The sequence below is a fragment of the Electrona antarctica genome (assembly GCF_951216825.1).
Source record: "Electrona antarctica genome assembly, chromosome: 9".
NCBI classification, from domain to species: domain Eukaryota; kingdom Metazoa; phylum Chordata; class Actinopteri; order Myctophiformes; family Myctophidae; genus Electrona; species Electrona antarctica.
In genome coordinates this window covers 22011480-22027216 of record NC_136790.1, presented here as the reverse complement: position 1 = coordinate 22027216, position 15737 = coordinate 22011480, and the positions used below count along the sequence as shown (strand labels likewise).

The 15737-nt window shown below is 44.9% G+C and overlaps 1 protein-coding gene across 8 annotated transcripts in view; it reads right to left on the bottom strand.

The window, feature by feature from the left end:
- eif4g3a (eukaryotic translation initiation factor 4 gamma, 3a) overlaps positions 1-15737 on the bottom strand; it is a 90503-nt gene that overhangs the window by 58848 nt on the left and 15918 nt on the right. For 6 of the 8 annotated variants that reach the window (XM_079511202.1, XM_079511203.1, XM_079511200.1 and 3 more), the window contains exons 2-5: positions 12232-12313; positions 6395-6565; positions 5079-5171; positions 4358-4390 (exon numbers count right to left, since the gene is read on the bottom strand). In XM_079511202.1, coding sequence (XP_079367328.1) covers positions 4358-4390; positions 5079-5171; positions 6395-6565; positions 12232-12313 — 379 coding nt within the window. The remainder of the gene's footprint in view (positions 1-4357; positions 4391-5078; positions 5172-6394; positions 6566-12231; positions 12314-15737) is intronic. The other 2 variants (XM_079511201.1, XM_079511207.1) reach the window with 1 other exon arrangement.

Below are 15737 nucleotides of genomic sequence, written 5' to 3'. Positions count from 1 at the left end.
TACAAAGATGGTGGGACATACGGTAGTAAGGGCCATCCACACAGAGAATGGAGAACTACAAAGATGGTGGGACATACGGTAGTAAGGGCCATCCACACAGAGAATGGAGAACTACAAAGATGGTGGGACATACGGTAGTAAGGGCCATCCACACAGAGAATGGAGAACTACAATGGTGGGACATACGGTAGTAAGGGCCATCCACACAGAGAATGGAGAACTACAAAGATGGTGGGACATACGGTAGTAAGGGCCATCCACACAGAGAATGGAGAACTACAATGGTGGGACATATGGTAGTAAGGGCCATCCACACAGAGAATGGAGAACTACAAAGATGGTGGGACATACGGTAGTAAGGGTCATCCACACAGAGAATGGAGAACTACAAAGATGGTGGGAAATACGGTAGTAAGGGTCATCCACACAGAGAATGGAGAACTACAAAGATGGTGGGACATACGGTAGTAAGGGTCATCCACACAGAGAATGGAGAACTACAAAGATGGTGGGACATACGGTAGTAAGGGTCATCCACACAGAGAATGGAGAACTACAAAGATGGTGGGACATACGGTAGTAAGGGTCATCCACACAGAGAATGGAGAACTACAAAGATGGTGGGACATACGGTAGTAAGGGTCATCCACACAGAGAATGGAGAACTACAAAGATGGTGGGACATACGGTAGTAAGGGTCATCCACACAGAGAATGGAGAACTACAAAGATGGTGGGACATACGGTAGTAAGGGTCATCCACACAGAGAATGGAGAACTACAAAGATGGTGGGACATACGGTAGTAAGGGTCATCCACACAGAGAATGGAGAACTACAAAGATGGGACATACGGTAGTAAGGGCCATCCACACAGAGAATGGAGAACTACAAAGATGGTGGGACATACGGTAGTAAGGGCCATCCACACAGAGAATGGAGAACTACAAAGATGGGACATACGGTAGTAAGGGTCATCCACACAGAGAATGGAGAACTACAAAGATGACGATAATGATGTGAGCATCCACACTGATCAACAATAATGGAGTACCGAAGTCCTGACGGCACTCCCACTACCCCGCGCCGAGCTATTTTTTGTATTGGAAATCCCATTGGCAAATCTTAGATAAGGTGACGTCATATAAGAAATAAGCAATTTTGTCAGTTATCCCATGTAGACCGCAAAGCCCTATACGTAACTATACCTTTCAATCAGGGAACTCCTTAACCCATTTTGACCTGAGATCAGATTCTAAAAATGTCTTCTTCATCCTGACAGTCGGTGGCGCGCTATGAGCTTGTATATCTGCTATTTTTCAATAGCTAAAGCATAACATAATGCTAACACCAAAAGGGGTTCCCGCCCAGAATGGGTAAAACAAAAAAAACTTAGGTCAGGATTTAGAAGACGTTTTTAGAATCGACCTCAGGTTATGTGACATTGTATCGTTTGATTTGTTTATGATATCGAGTTACATTCGATCATGTTTGTGTTTGTAGAGAAAAAATAAGTACTTTTTCCACTGTCAGTTGATCCATGTTTGGATTGTTTAGTTTTTGGAACAGAGTTCGTATTCGACGTGATCTAAGATTTACCCATGGGATGTTCTATACAAAAAATAATTGTGACCCAGGACGACCGTGGCCTCTATAGCGGTGGTGCTCATGTTGAACATGACACCCTATATTACATTTGGATGGATTGTGATCCGACATTTAACGGTCATCATAGTTGTGGTGTGGACTCTTCCATCCGTAGGAGTTAAAATGATTTTTTAAAACAATATAGTCATATAGCATTCTTAGTGTGATGTACATCACGTTAAATTCCACAGACATCCTGGGAAATCCCGCTATGTAGTGCCCAAGACGTCTGTAGACGCCTTAAATGTCAAAAAAATTAATGTAAAAAGTGGGCACCCTGGGTTACTATTTTGAAAGTGTTGTGTGGGCACACAATGTGTTAAAGAACAATCTGTGTGTGAGTGTGAGCGCGAGTGTGAGTGCGCGTGTGCGTGCGTGCGTGTGTTCACTACAAACATACAGTAGCCTACTGTATGTTAGACCACTGTTTCCCAAACAGACCAATATTTATGGGTCACTGCACAACGCGATTAAAAATCCCCTTTTCTTGAAAATGGCGCTTGTAGATCTGCTATTTTCACTAGTTTTTCACCCAGGGGAAACATCCAACGTCTCTTTTGGGTCTCGACCTGAAAGGTTTGGGAATCGCTGTGTTAGACGGGAATGGTGACACTAAGTTACCATCGCACTATTCTGTGCCCCGACAGGTCTCCGGGTCTCTCCACGACCACATCATGAGTCGTGATCATTCAACAAGAAGCACCACCACCAGCACATAGCACAGTGCATACCTGTCATCAACAGCCTCACATGCCCTCTATAGCCTAATGATGATAGTTGACAGGGTGTCAACTGTCTTATAGAAAGTGTGAATGCAAAATTGCATCAACGTAAGCCTTGGAGAAATTTGGACAGACACTAGAGTTCTAGTGACAGTCTAGAGAAATAGGGACCGTTCCTAATTCTCTCCATGATGGTAGCCCATCTGCACCAAAGCAACTAATAGGCTTTACGGTCTTTCCCACAGGAAATATTATGGTTAACCAAATCCTATACTCCCTAAAGTAATAAACCTGGATTTGAAAGAAAAGCTATTCTCCATCTCCACCTATCCCCAAATATGAAACGGCTCAGTGAGCTCACACCTTGATTATATTACGTACAGTACACGCAAAGCAAAATTGAGTTAGAAAAAAAAACCAGAAACTGTTTAGTTGTGCTTTCTGTCTGAAAAGAAAAGGCTTATTTCGCCAGAAAGTATGGCCAAGTCAAACTCTTGTTTGAGCAATGAGCTCCACTTTTGAACTGAAATCAATGGAAACCGCAAAGCTTAAAAGCTGACACAAAACTTTAAATCCAAGCAATAAAACTCAACCATATACCCGAGACTCCCCAAAGGGCAACAGGGTTTAAGTCATACACCTGAGACTAGTAGTAAATGACAGCAAGTGTCATTTACTGTTAACGGACTACAATCCAATCACTTTGTGCCATTGTCTACACAGTTTCAGCAATATAGTTCGATATCTTTGGCTAGACTTTGAACACAATCTGCACTTTATAAAATGCATTAAAAGTTAAAATGCAATGATAACATACTTTGACCAAATATAATCAAGCAATGTAACTGAATGCATTGGATTACCTATGTCAAACAAGTTTCAAGTCTCTGCAAGTTGATTTTCATACCATACTGAAATTAACTGAATCCAATTCTTTGATTTGTAGTCAATTGGCCAAACGTGCCAGGCCACCGGTATGGCCATTAACATTCCATGCAAATGATGCAATGTTGTACTCCATGATACAAAGACAGAGAGAGCAGCATACACTAAAAGAGAAAAATATACTCTCAGATAGAAAGACAGGAGAGAGGAATATTACACTGCATTTTAAATTTGCCTATACAATGTACAGGCCAATGGCAGGTCTCCTATAGCTGCTGCTGCAATATGCTATATGCTAATTAAGGCTACAGCATTACGTGAAAGTAATAAAGAATACATATATTAGCTCTGGGGGTATAGTATCAATCAGGTACTGGTAGCAATACAGGTGTACTGTGAAATAGTACAATACAGCCTCACTCACTCTCACCACGTTCCCTTTCCTAGTTCAAATGCATTGAATGAGAGGATTACAGGGTACAAATAAATCCTAACTAACAGCGTATCTCAGAAACATACGCTCTTGAATTCAATCCAATAGTGTAAACCTAACAACTTGTTACACCGACGTACTGCAGGTTCTACCAAGTTAAAGTTAAGAATGTTTTAAGTCTAATAATACTAGTAAGAATAATCATTATAACAGCACAGACAAAAGTAAAATGTGTATGGGCAGCACTTTCATAAGGTGGCTTGCAAACAATGTAAGACACCTGCAGTAGTATGAAAGACAAAGGATATATTCAACTACACATAAAACCTTACAAAGGCCTTAAACATCACCAACTCAATCTATGGCAGTCTAATCACTTGAACCCTATACACTTAGTTGACCAGAGTCCCTCAAAAGGTCTATACTAGACAGTAAGACCTCTTTTTTCCCTATACACTAAATCACAACATGATGCGTTGTGAGCTTGTAAATCTGCTGTTTTTGCAGAATGTTTGCCCCCGAGTAAGGACGCTTAGGGTTCAAGTGGTTAAGGGCCAGCAGACACTAGCTTCCAGCAGGTGTTTGCCAGCCGCTGCCAGCCAAGTGATTGATGGAGAGGGTGATGCAGGAGAAGGGAGCAGGAGGGAGGCGTTCAGTAGGGGGGTAAATTACCTGATGGTGGGTTGGTCGAGGGCCCGTGGCAAACTGGTGAAGGGAGGAAGGATAGGTCCAGTGAGAAGATTGCACAGGAGGGAGAGAGAGAGAGAGAGAGAGAGAGAGAGAGAGAGAGAGAGAGAGAGAGAGAGAGAGAGAGAAGACAGAGCACGGGAGGGGAGACACAAATACCGTAAAAGATAAGACAATGATGGGCAGATGTCTAACCTCTTACTGTAGCAGACAGGCTGAATCTACATTAAAGAAAAAAATGTAATAACTATGCTATACTCGATTGTTGTCCTGATGTGACAGGCCTTGTCAATGTGGTGATGGTTGAGTGGTTACATTTTATGGAATCATTTTGGAATTAGGTCTGACAAGGTCAACCCTTAATAGGTCTGGAGGAGGAACCAAGCGAAAATGATCAGAAAAATGCTTACTGGTTACATGTAGAGACATGTGTGCCAACTAAAAAGTACAGTCAAAATCATTAGCATCTTTCTTAGAGTGGGAATGAGGGCATGAAACAGACATGAAACAGATACAACCAACAGTGAGATGCATCTCTGCTAAAGCCACATTGAAGTCGTTCCCCTGTCCGTGGGCTGTAGGGTGCTCATTCGAAAACATGAGATGTCCTCCATGGCGAAACACGATGCCGTTTGGGTTCTCTGACCTCGACAATGTTACGAAGTCGACGATAGCGAAACAGACACAGGGGAAGAGGGGTACTTACCGGGCGACTCTGTGGCTGTGCATTCATTGGCTGCGTTTGGGGGGAATACACTAGAGGGGCAGAGACAGCATTCTGTCCAGGGTTGTACGGAGACTGTCAAAAAGGAGGGACAAAGACAGAAGTACATGAGAGAGAAATAAATGATATATAAATGAGATATTTATGAGATATATATATATTATATATATATATATATATATATATATATATATGCAGTGCAGAGAGTGATCAGTTTGGAGATGTACAGCTCCAAGTCTGTAGTTATTTCAAAAGACATTAAACACATTCACAGTACCACTTTAAGCACTCAACACAATGGGTAGTGTTGGATCTCCTAAAAAGAATAAGTGACCCGCACACCCTCTGCACTTGCACAATAGGAACAAATTCTAGCAACGTTTCGGTCAAATCTAGACCTTCTGATGTCAAAGCGAGTGAGGGCAAATCGTTACACTTGAGGACAACAGACAAAAGCCTTTGTGACTCAATGTGTGAAAACTACACCATCCAAGTCGAAGAGCTTTTGTGCCGCCATGTGTGTGCAACAGAAAGGAACAGGGGTGGGGAGTTGGGGACTCTCTCTGCTTGCTGTTCTGTGAACCAATGCTGGCATGGCTGAGAGAATTTAAGTTTGTGCAGATTGTCCTATTTATAGGAAGCTGGTGGGGAGAGAGTGGTGCTGCTTGGAGTGCTGTGGTGGGGTGGGAGAGGTGAGGCAGAACATGATACAGAGAAGAGGAACGGCTGAGTTACCCGCCATAGCACCATCTCACACTTCCAAAAAGGCTGAGTCACAGAATCCCTAGCTTGCGAGGCATCCGGGGGGAAATGCGGCTGGCATAACAGCGGCAATGTAATTGACTTGCTGTCTTTGTGACTAATTGATTAACCCTTTATATGGAGGATTTCCTCAAGAGAGGGGACAGGCGAGTGGAGGCACAGCGGAAGATTGTAAGCTGCTGATGTCTTGCGGACTATGCATCATCAAGAGCAATGGGTTTTTAACTTCAGCTAAGGCCAGTGGCACACTGGATGTAGGTTTATTACAGTCCAGTGCAGTCCAGCGTTGACAATCAGCTATTCTTTCAACTACCATTAACATAATGTCAGTCATGTACATGTGGTTTGCTGATACTGTATATTTCAAAAGGCTAAAAAACATGAAATAGAGAATGAGGAACATATCCAAAAAACAGGGTGTGAAGAAAAAGACTAACTATATAAGTCAGTAAAAAAGCTAAAAAGGCAGGCAGGTGGACAGAGAGACAGAGACAGATACTAGAGAGGATGACGGCAGACACAAGGTACAAACTCACCACCACTCCGCCTGTCTCCCAGCCCTTAGGGTAGCGATATGGGGAAGCTGTGGGTATCGATACCTGAGAGAGCCCCGGGGAGTGGGCATGGCCAGGCGGGGTGCCCACCAAATTAGGGTGTCCCTTTGTGATGTCGTGAGCAGTGTAAGGCGGGCCAGCGTGCCTGGGTACCTGTGTGGGAGAGGTCACACAAGACGGTCAGTTAGAGACATGAGAAGGTACAGTACCAGGGACATTTCTCCTTTTTGTCTGCCAAGGCCCATCCAGGGCGATGCAACACACACACACAATATCTAGACAATGTATACACAAATATCTTGATCAAAATGCACATTCATGCAGAGTGTGCACTGTGCAAAGCAGATGGACACTGTGAGACACCACGACACATGCATACACATGAGCCCATGCACAGGAAGGATGGAGCGGTGGCTGGATTCCACAGGTCATTAGACCCCCCCCTTCCTACTGAGGAATGTAAATTAAGCGCTCAGGCTGTGGGGGATTATCTCCAGTATGTGTGCAGAGGTGAGGACTTGCACTGTGCTGTGTGCTGTAGACCGCTGGTCAGTCGCTCACTCAGATCGGGGGCCCTGGCTGTTCTGAGCCATGCTGCTGTTCTGAGCCATGCTGCTGTGATGTGGCATGTCTGCAAGGACTACATGGGCCTCAAACTAAATCTGGGTCAGAGAAAAACCCATATTAAAATCATCACCCATCTGTGGTAGATTGAATGTGCCTGTCACAATGGAATCGACCAAGCCTAAAAAAAGCCTCTGCGATTGATGCCGATGGAAGGACATGGGTGATTGAGAAGCAAGGCGAACACAAACAGACTTCATAGGCTTCAACACTGTATGCACACAACGTTTTCAAGTAAAGGCATATGATGGCTAAAGAGATCTACTGTAGGTCCAGGTATTAGGGCTGGGCAATATATCATTATAGCGAGCGCTATTATGATATGAGACTAGATAGTCTGGGATTTTAACGCCTGCGCTTTCACTTGGATGCACTGCACTTCACTCATGTCAATACATAGACAATCACTCCGTGAGTGCGATGCGAGTGTGCAGTCTAGCAAACACCAACTTGGGACTCCTGAATCTTGGTCCTGTTCCGTTGAAGCAGTCCAAGCCCAGCGATATTTATTCTGAAATCCCCGTAACTAAACAGCAAGAGATTTACACCTGCTTCAGCTGTGTCAAACCATTGTCCTGAGCATCGCATGATAAAACGCTGACCGCAATCCACTCCAGCTCTTGTCACGGGCGAGCGTGTGCATGAAACGAGCACAGAACGAGACAGTTTCACGAGAGTGCGCCGGCTTGCTGCTCCGCCTGCCAGATTGCACCTCTCGTTGAAAATAATCCTGTCTGAAAATCCCTTTACAGTAAAGTGATGTAATTTTCTGAACTTGCATGTCTTTTGTGTCTTATTCACCTTTACCCTATTAGTTATTATATTGACAGTACTGATGATTGTTTATAAAAAGCAGACCCGTCTGAACTGAGTGGTGCTGTTGGGGTGTCGGACTATTGGTTGTCGGACTATTGGAGTAGTGGGACTATTGGTTGTCGGACTATTGGTTGTCGGACTATTGGAGCAGTGGGACTGTTGGTTGTCGGACTATTGCAGTAGTGGGACTATTGGCTGTCGGACTATGTCGTCTGTACTGCCTCTCATCATGCACCTGTGTATGTGCTACACCGTAGTGGCGTAGTCCGTACTGCACTGTGCTCTGTGCTGATGTTACACGAAAAACTACTGGTGTTACACTAAAAACTCAGCTTCCCATCATGCACCTGTGCACAGTGCATGGAGCAGAAAAAAGGCGTCTATGTCCTCCCTGGCAGGTGAGTCAGTAGCATACAACAGCAGTGACAACCAAGAAATGTGCTTGGGGAGGAATCAATTGGCATAACGACTAGGCCTGATTTATACTATAACGTACGCTGGTGTTGCTCAAAAAAATGCCGATCTACAAATTCACAATGCGTTGCATCGGGATGTGTCGTCTGTGAGCTTGTAGGTCCTGCCATTTTCAGCAAGCGACGCCGCTGTATGCCAGAGTATAAATTAAGCATGAAGTCATTATCCTACAGCTACACTGTTTTGACATAATACCTTATCTTTTCTCTACTGCGCTTGTCTGCAATTATCAGCAGTGATCTGCATATCTGATAAAAATGCTGAATTATAAATTCCCTAATCCCTAACTCCAGCGGTCACGGAGTGTGGCTGAATCCTCCACTCCTCTCATACTCACTATACCTCCCTCTACCTCAGCTCTTACAGTGACTTTTTCACTTTAACCTGTTCTTTGCTCGCCTGGCATTTTACCACATTCTCTGCCTGCCGGACGCGAGTTTCCCCGAGTTTGGGCCTAAGGGTTTTCTCTGCCGAACCAGAGTTACCAGAGTTTTATTTTATTTCTATTAATCCAGAATATTTCCTGTTTTTTTGTGTGTGTTTTTTATAGAAGTGTAAATGTGTACGTCTTTGATTGATTGCTTGAATACTTTATTGGAAGAAATGTAAACAGTACAGAGTAGAGAGTACAGTCAAACACATGTAAACAGTACAGAGTAGAGAGTACAGTCACTCGTCCAAAAGGGATCACAGAAAAAAGTCCTTGCGGTCGGAATGGTCCTTTAAATGTTCAGATGAATTGAAAATGGTGGACCCTGACGTAAACAACTCATATGCTTTTCATGGTTTAGTCCACAAAGTAACAGTTTTTGTATTGACTTGTGTTTTCGCTTGCAATCTCGCATCAGGGCCCGTGGGACATTCCCTCCGCCACGGCATGGAGCTCACAGAACGATAACTTTATATGTTGTTGCATAAAAATCACTACAAAACACCAGTACCACTGGAAATGAATGTGAAATTAGGTGATCATTTTAATTTTTAGTTTTTTCCCCCCCGTTTTAAAGCCCTTATTTTTACTGGCATGAGCAGGCAAGTGGAAGGTGTGTTCTGCTGGCCCTGGGCAGTTTAAATAGTACATCCTGCCAGGCCAGCAAACCATTCATAATGTCGATCCCTGCACATGCTATTGATTGGCCTAATAAAACCATGCCATGTCATTTAAATATAGTAATTTTGGGAGAACATATATCATCATCTTTATTATTAAGACTATATATATTTCTAATATGGAATGTTCATTAACATCACTACAATGCACACACTGAGACAGTCGGACAAGTTGGACGAGCCACCTCTACTTTCCTGAGCTTTTCACCCTACACAACCTCAGCTCAGTCAGATCCTACACAACCTCAGCTCAGTCAGATCAGGTCCTTTTCACCCTACACAACCTCAGCTCAGTCAGATCAGGTCATGCTGAAAATCGGTGATTTTAATGGCCGTTTTCAAGATGTTTTGGCCATTATCTTTGGAACGGAAGATCCAATATGCTCGGTTTAAAGCTTGCCAGATGCGTGACTTTGAGGACATTAAGGACATTCGATTGGCGGGCCAGTCAAAATTGCGTCGCGGGCCAGAAGTGGCCAACGGACTTTAAGTATCACTGGGCTAGGCCACTGTAGAGTGCTTTTTTTTCCTCGTTCTCTCGCTCCCTCTCTCTCTCTAGTCTGTGTGGCCTACTTCCCTCAGCTGACCTGGGATAAAGCAGCTAATCTAGCTGCTGTTGCCAGGGGAGGAGTGAGTGACTGATGCCGAGGATGTAGAGCTGCAGTGGGGGAGGGGTGGCGAGCGGCCATATAGGGGCCATACATGAATGGAAGGATATACCGTAGGGATGGTGCATAAAGCCCAGCCAGGCCAGCCATCTTTTTCTTTACACAGCACACCCAAAGTCTTCTACTGGCACTGTTGGTTTCCACTGATGTCATCATTATTTCACTGAACCCCCCCCCCCCCCCCCCCACACTGTGGATGAGAGAGGCTCATCTACAGAAACCTGACATGTTTTAAACCCAAGAATGCTGCAGTCGATGCCAGCCAAATGGGGTGCTCGCGGCTGCATTTCAGATGCATGTCATTGTCATCTACCATCTATCGACTGTCAAACCATTGGGAAGTGCTGTACTTTGGTTTTGAAAGGCTGAGATAACAGGGAAAGCTTGCTGGCTAACAGAAAGCTGACTAAATATCCTAGTTAGTCTACAAAGCAGCAAGGTTGATAGTAGACTCCTATGTGACGGGTCATTTTGTATGAGAAAAATCTATACAAATCGGAAAAACATATTACTGAGCTAATATCTGTACCATTATGCACACCAGTTAATAGGAAGTGCTGTGCAGAACAAAAGGGAATGTTTCTCTATCTGGCTTAGCGGCCTGCTTACTATCAAGCAGTCTCTCCAGTCTCCCCTCCCCCGCTCCCGCCTACAGACCGACCCTCACATCCACAAATCCTTGCCCTCCAGGTAAATGGTCTGCGTGGAATGGAGAGGCCACGCGCTGCAAAGCTAAACACAGCTTGCTGTGTATCGTACGAGGGGAAACGGGTGTGGGTCATCGCAGTACAAGAAATTCACAGCGTGCGACGAGCTTATGCGAGTGAAACCGCGCAAGCTAGCACATACACGTGCACACTCCCTCACACATACAGTGTACTGTACACTCTCACACTCACCTTCTCTCACTCAAGCATGTACAGATGCGTGCAAGCTAAGGAGAATTAGTAAATATTCCCATTTGTTTTAACTCGCTTGACTGCCAAATGGGTGTATGGGTATGGATACTAGTGCAAAGAATTCCAGGAAAAAAATAAACTGGTGTGCTCTCTGAATTATTAAAGTATATCTATAAATGCAGCATGTCTGTCTGTCTGTATGTGTGTAATCCACGTAACTCGAGAACCAGTCGCCCCACCGACTTCAAATTTGACACACGCGTTCCGCACCCCCGCAGGGAGTGCAGTGCCCGGTGTCAAGTCGGTCGGACCCACGGTTGTCCAGAACCGTCACAAAAGGCCTCTGTCCGGGCTCTGGACAGGTCCCCTGCCCAGGCTCCATATATGGAGCTGGCCTGTTCTGACACAACATATTTGGCCATGACTGACTCAGAACTCCATATATATAGGAATAAAGGGACATAGAGAGACGCATACAGAAATCTCCATATATGGGCATAAAAGGGACACAGACAGATGGGTGGAACAGGTACTCTGCATTTCCGGTTGTCCAGAACCAGCACAAAAGCCTCATTTGTCATGACTGACAAAGAACTCCATTTATGGGAATGAAACACACACATACGTGATAACTAGGTAGGGCATGCATTTCCGCATGTCCAGAACATTTCCGCCTGTCCAGCACAAAAGCTTCTGCCCGGGATCTGGACCTGATCAACCCTATATCTCCATATATGGATCTGGCCTGTTCTGACATGTCTCTGCCTGTGTGTGTACAGCTGTAATGCACATAACTCGAGAACCGTTCGCCCCACCGACTTCAAATTCGACACAAACGTTCCACACCCCCACAGGGAGTACAGTGCCCGGTGACGGTCGGACCCACGGTTGTCCAGAACCGCCACTCTGCCCGGGCTCTGGACAGGGCCCCTGCCCAGGCTCCATATATGGAGCTAGCCTGTTCTGAAATCACAACACTCCATATTTGGGCATGCCATATAGGAATAAAGAGACAGATACAGAAATCTCCATATATGGGCATTAAAGGGACACAGACAGATGGGTGGACTAAATTACTAAATTCACTTTAATAGTCAGTGAATTTAGTCACTGCACACATCCCAAGTACACATTGGCAAGTATGCAGTGTATGTGTGCTTGCATATTAGTGGGTACTGCATGCATGAATTAGTGTGTATGAATCTCATGCACGTGCGCGGTAACTCACGCTGTAGATTGCAGTGACTCCAGGCTGTGTATTGAAGATTCGGTCGTCAAGTGATGGTGGCACCCGATTCTGGATTCTGGAACGTAGCCCATTAAGGACAATTCGAAAGACAGAGGTGACTGAAGCCCATAAACAGCTTCCATGCTAGGTAGGTAAGGCAACACTAGATACTACTGATACATAACATAAAAAGGGCAAGATGACCCTCAGGCCTTTGTGTAGCTGCTGCTACAATGACAGGCAGTCAAGGTGCGGTCACATTTGTTTGTTTATTTGACAAAGACCTGCAGTTGAAGTGAAGACATTGCAGACCAAACTGTTAAAAGGGAGCATTAAGCCCAGTGGGGCAAACAACTTTTCCCATTATATCTTTCTTGCATACCCAATAAAATGAAACCAACTTTGCCAAGACTAATTAATCCCAGAACTCTTTCGGCAACTTACTTAGTACTTATTAGGCTGATGCCCGATTTAAATCCAAAGGGCTTTCCCCAACCCTGATAGTTTGGGCCATAGTATAGTTAAGGAATTTTCTCTCATCTCTTAGAGCACCCCATCCCACCACACCCACCACAAATGCACCAACTCAGAGTACACCATGTACATTCGCCACTCTGCAAGTGGGTTAAGGAGAAATCCCGACATGAATCTCCAGACTTCACTGGAACTCCCACAATGGGGAACAGATGAATGGAGACCCTTTTGTTATGCCCTTTCTGTGCAATCGGTCTCAGTTAGGGATGGTTAAAAGGTACCAGAGAAGACTTTTCTCCCAAAAACGCTGGTGAAAATATAACCATGGCCTTAATCATAATAACTTTTGACTTCCATATTATGGCTCTTGGCACCTTTGATAATGAGACTCTTGGGGAAGAGTCATTTTTAAGTGCTGTGTTGAAGAGAAGATTCTGGAGTATAAGGAATACAGAAGATGAGAAGACATGAGGGGGAGAATGGAGAAGAGGAACAGGATAAATGACAGGAGTAAATATGTAGCTGGCACACCGAGTGGGGGGACAGCAGTGGTTAGTAACCTGCTCAGGCAGTTCTCTGCCTGAAATGTAGACTCACACACACAAACACTCGGCTGGTCACATGGTTTCAGGGAAACCGAATGTCTGGCTGTCTTCCTTTTACCTAAAACACGCCTCCATTTTCCCCCAAACCCTCTCCCTCATACTGCCCTACTGGAGCAGTCATCTCTGTTGGCAAGCTGCCAGGAGGAGGGGGGGGGTGAAGAAGCAGAAGTACGACAAAGGAAACACCAAAGGTGTGGTTGGGGGGAATAGCAAGGAGGAAACCAAGTTAAGCACAATCTTAACTCACGCCTGAAGAAAAGTAAAATCAAGAACCAAAACAAGAGTGAGGGAAGAGAGGCTTTGTCACTTGGCTCTGTGGGTGACAGTCTGGGTGACAAATGAAACGAAATAGAACAAAGACGTTGGGGTGGTGAAAAACAAGACGTGAAAAATATGCTAGTGATCACAGTTTTCAACCCTGCCTGCCATGGAACATTATGAAAGTCAATATAGCGTCCTCTTCTGTGGCTTATGTAGCTTATGGCCGATGCATACTACTATACTTTTAGTGCCGAAATAAATTCGGTTCGTCTAGGACCAAACTACAATATGACATTCGAGGGGGGGGGGGCCTTAAAGTTCATTTTGTCGGCAGTGAAGCCAAGGAAAACTGCTGTAGTTTGAAAGAGACAAAAGCGGATGTTAGCTTTTGTGAGGAACAAACACCTGAAAATAACACAACCTATCGCTAGAAAGGGAAAACCATATATACACCTCTGTCACAATTTCCCCACAGCGCGTCGGTCGCCATTCGCAATATCCAGGTATTTAGTATTTAACCATGTGTTCCGTGACTTCCAGGCAGCAGTGCTGCTGCTTGACGACAATTTTAAGCTGCCAAATGACCTGATAAGGGTGTTTCAAATCACACACACACGCACGCACCAATGCACGCACACACGCACTGGGGACAGAGCAGAGTGGTGAGCCATTCCAATCATATTGTTCAAGAGAAGCATTTTGTTTATGCTTATTTGATATGTAATATTAATAATTTTAATGATATAAAACATTTGAAAAGGGAAGGGTTACTGCTGTTTAATTCTCAACTGTTCTGGATCTCATTATTTACATCACAAGTTATGAGCTTTCTATCTAGTACCTCTGCTGGAACACATTCCTGTTTACACTGAGCATGTGCAAACCTCCCACAGGAGCCCGGGCCGCACCTCTGTGCACCTTCCTCTTTATTTTTCCTAGCTAAAACCTACATTGCCGTTGTATAACTGATCTCTCTTTAGAAGCATTAATATTCTAAACGAGATGCATGAGATGCATGATGAAGTCAGACATCGCCGTTATGATCAATCTGCGCGGAGGCAGCGTAGAGTCAGAGTAAATTATCGGCCTGTAAATAAGGAGGTGAATGGGTGCGTGCGCGGCAAACAGCTCCGGGAGTGCCGAACAAAGCGTTGATGTGTGGACATGCCTTTGGCATCATAAGTGTTAATCAATATTGAACAACTACGTGATATCGGCAAAAATTTAAAGTTTGTTTAGAAACAAGCTGTGACAGTCCAGCAAAGCGTTTCTCTCGCCATTTCTCCCCCTCGCCAGTCTGTCCCCACTCCCCAGCCAGCTCGCACGGCCAGCGGCAGTGAGAACCAGCTGTATCCGCTCTACAGAGATCGGTTCCTGGACACAAACAGTTTCATGTCAAGGATCCCCAATAATTTCAAGCGACTTTGGCGCAGGCCGTGAGCTTGAACCACGTTAGTATGAATTGACTTTTGTACAGCCGAAATTAAATTGGGTCGGGGGACCCCTCCCGAAACAAATATTTTCCGGCACTAAAAGTGTACTATGCATCAGCCAGCCTTTACTCTCTGCAGGAAAACACGACTATCATACTATTTCCACACAATTTGGCGGAAGAAGATGATTGATCGAGATAGAGGGAGAAAAAGGAGAAAGGAAATAAGAGAGCCAAGCGATAGCACAACAGGAAAAAAGAGAGAGACCCAAAGGCAGACAGAGTGAGGGGGGCCATCGACACCAAGGCAACCTGATCTGTCTGGTCACACTGACCACTGCTTGGCAGAGGCCTAGGTGTTCTGCAGAATGTAAACAGACTGGGAAGGGGGGAGGACAGGGGGAGAGAGCAAGGGGCAACGGGACAGTTCCAACCAGGGGTCAAGGGTCACTGTCTGTCAACAGTGGCAGACACAGGAGGGGAAGGAGCCAAGAAGGAACGAAGGGGGAAAATGATCAGGTGAAACGAGACATCCGACACACTTGGGGCAACAGCCAACAGGCAGGCCACACCGTGTGACTCTTGACTGGAATTACAATCCGATCCGGTTGTGTGGCAATTGCTTTTTAGCAATCCAATTGAATGTGCAAAGGACTTGCTACCAAGTTGTATTATGCAACCTAGATTCTACGGTTTCTTGTGCAGACGTGTGTCCACCAGCGTTCTACTTGGAC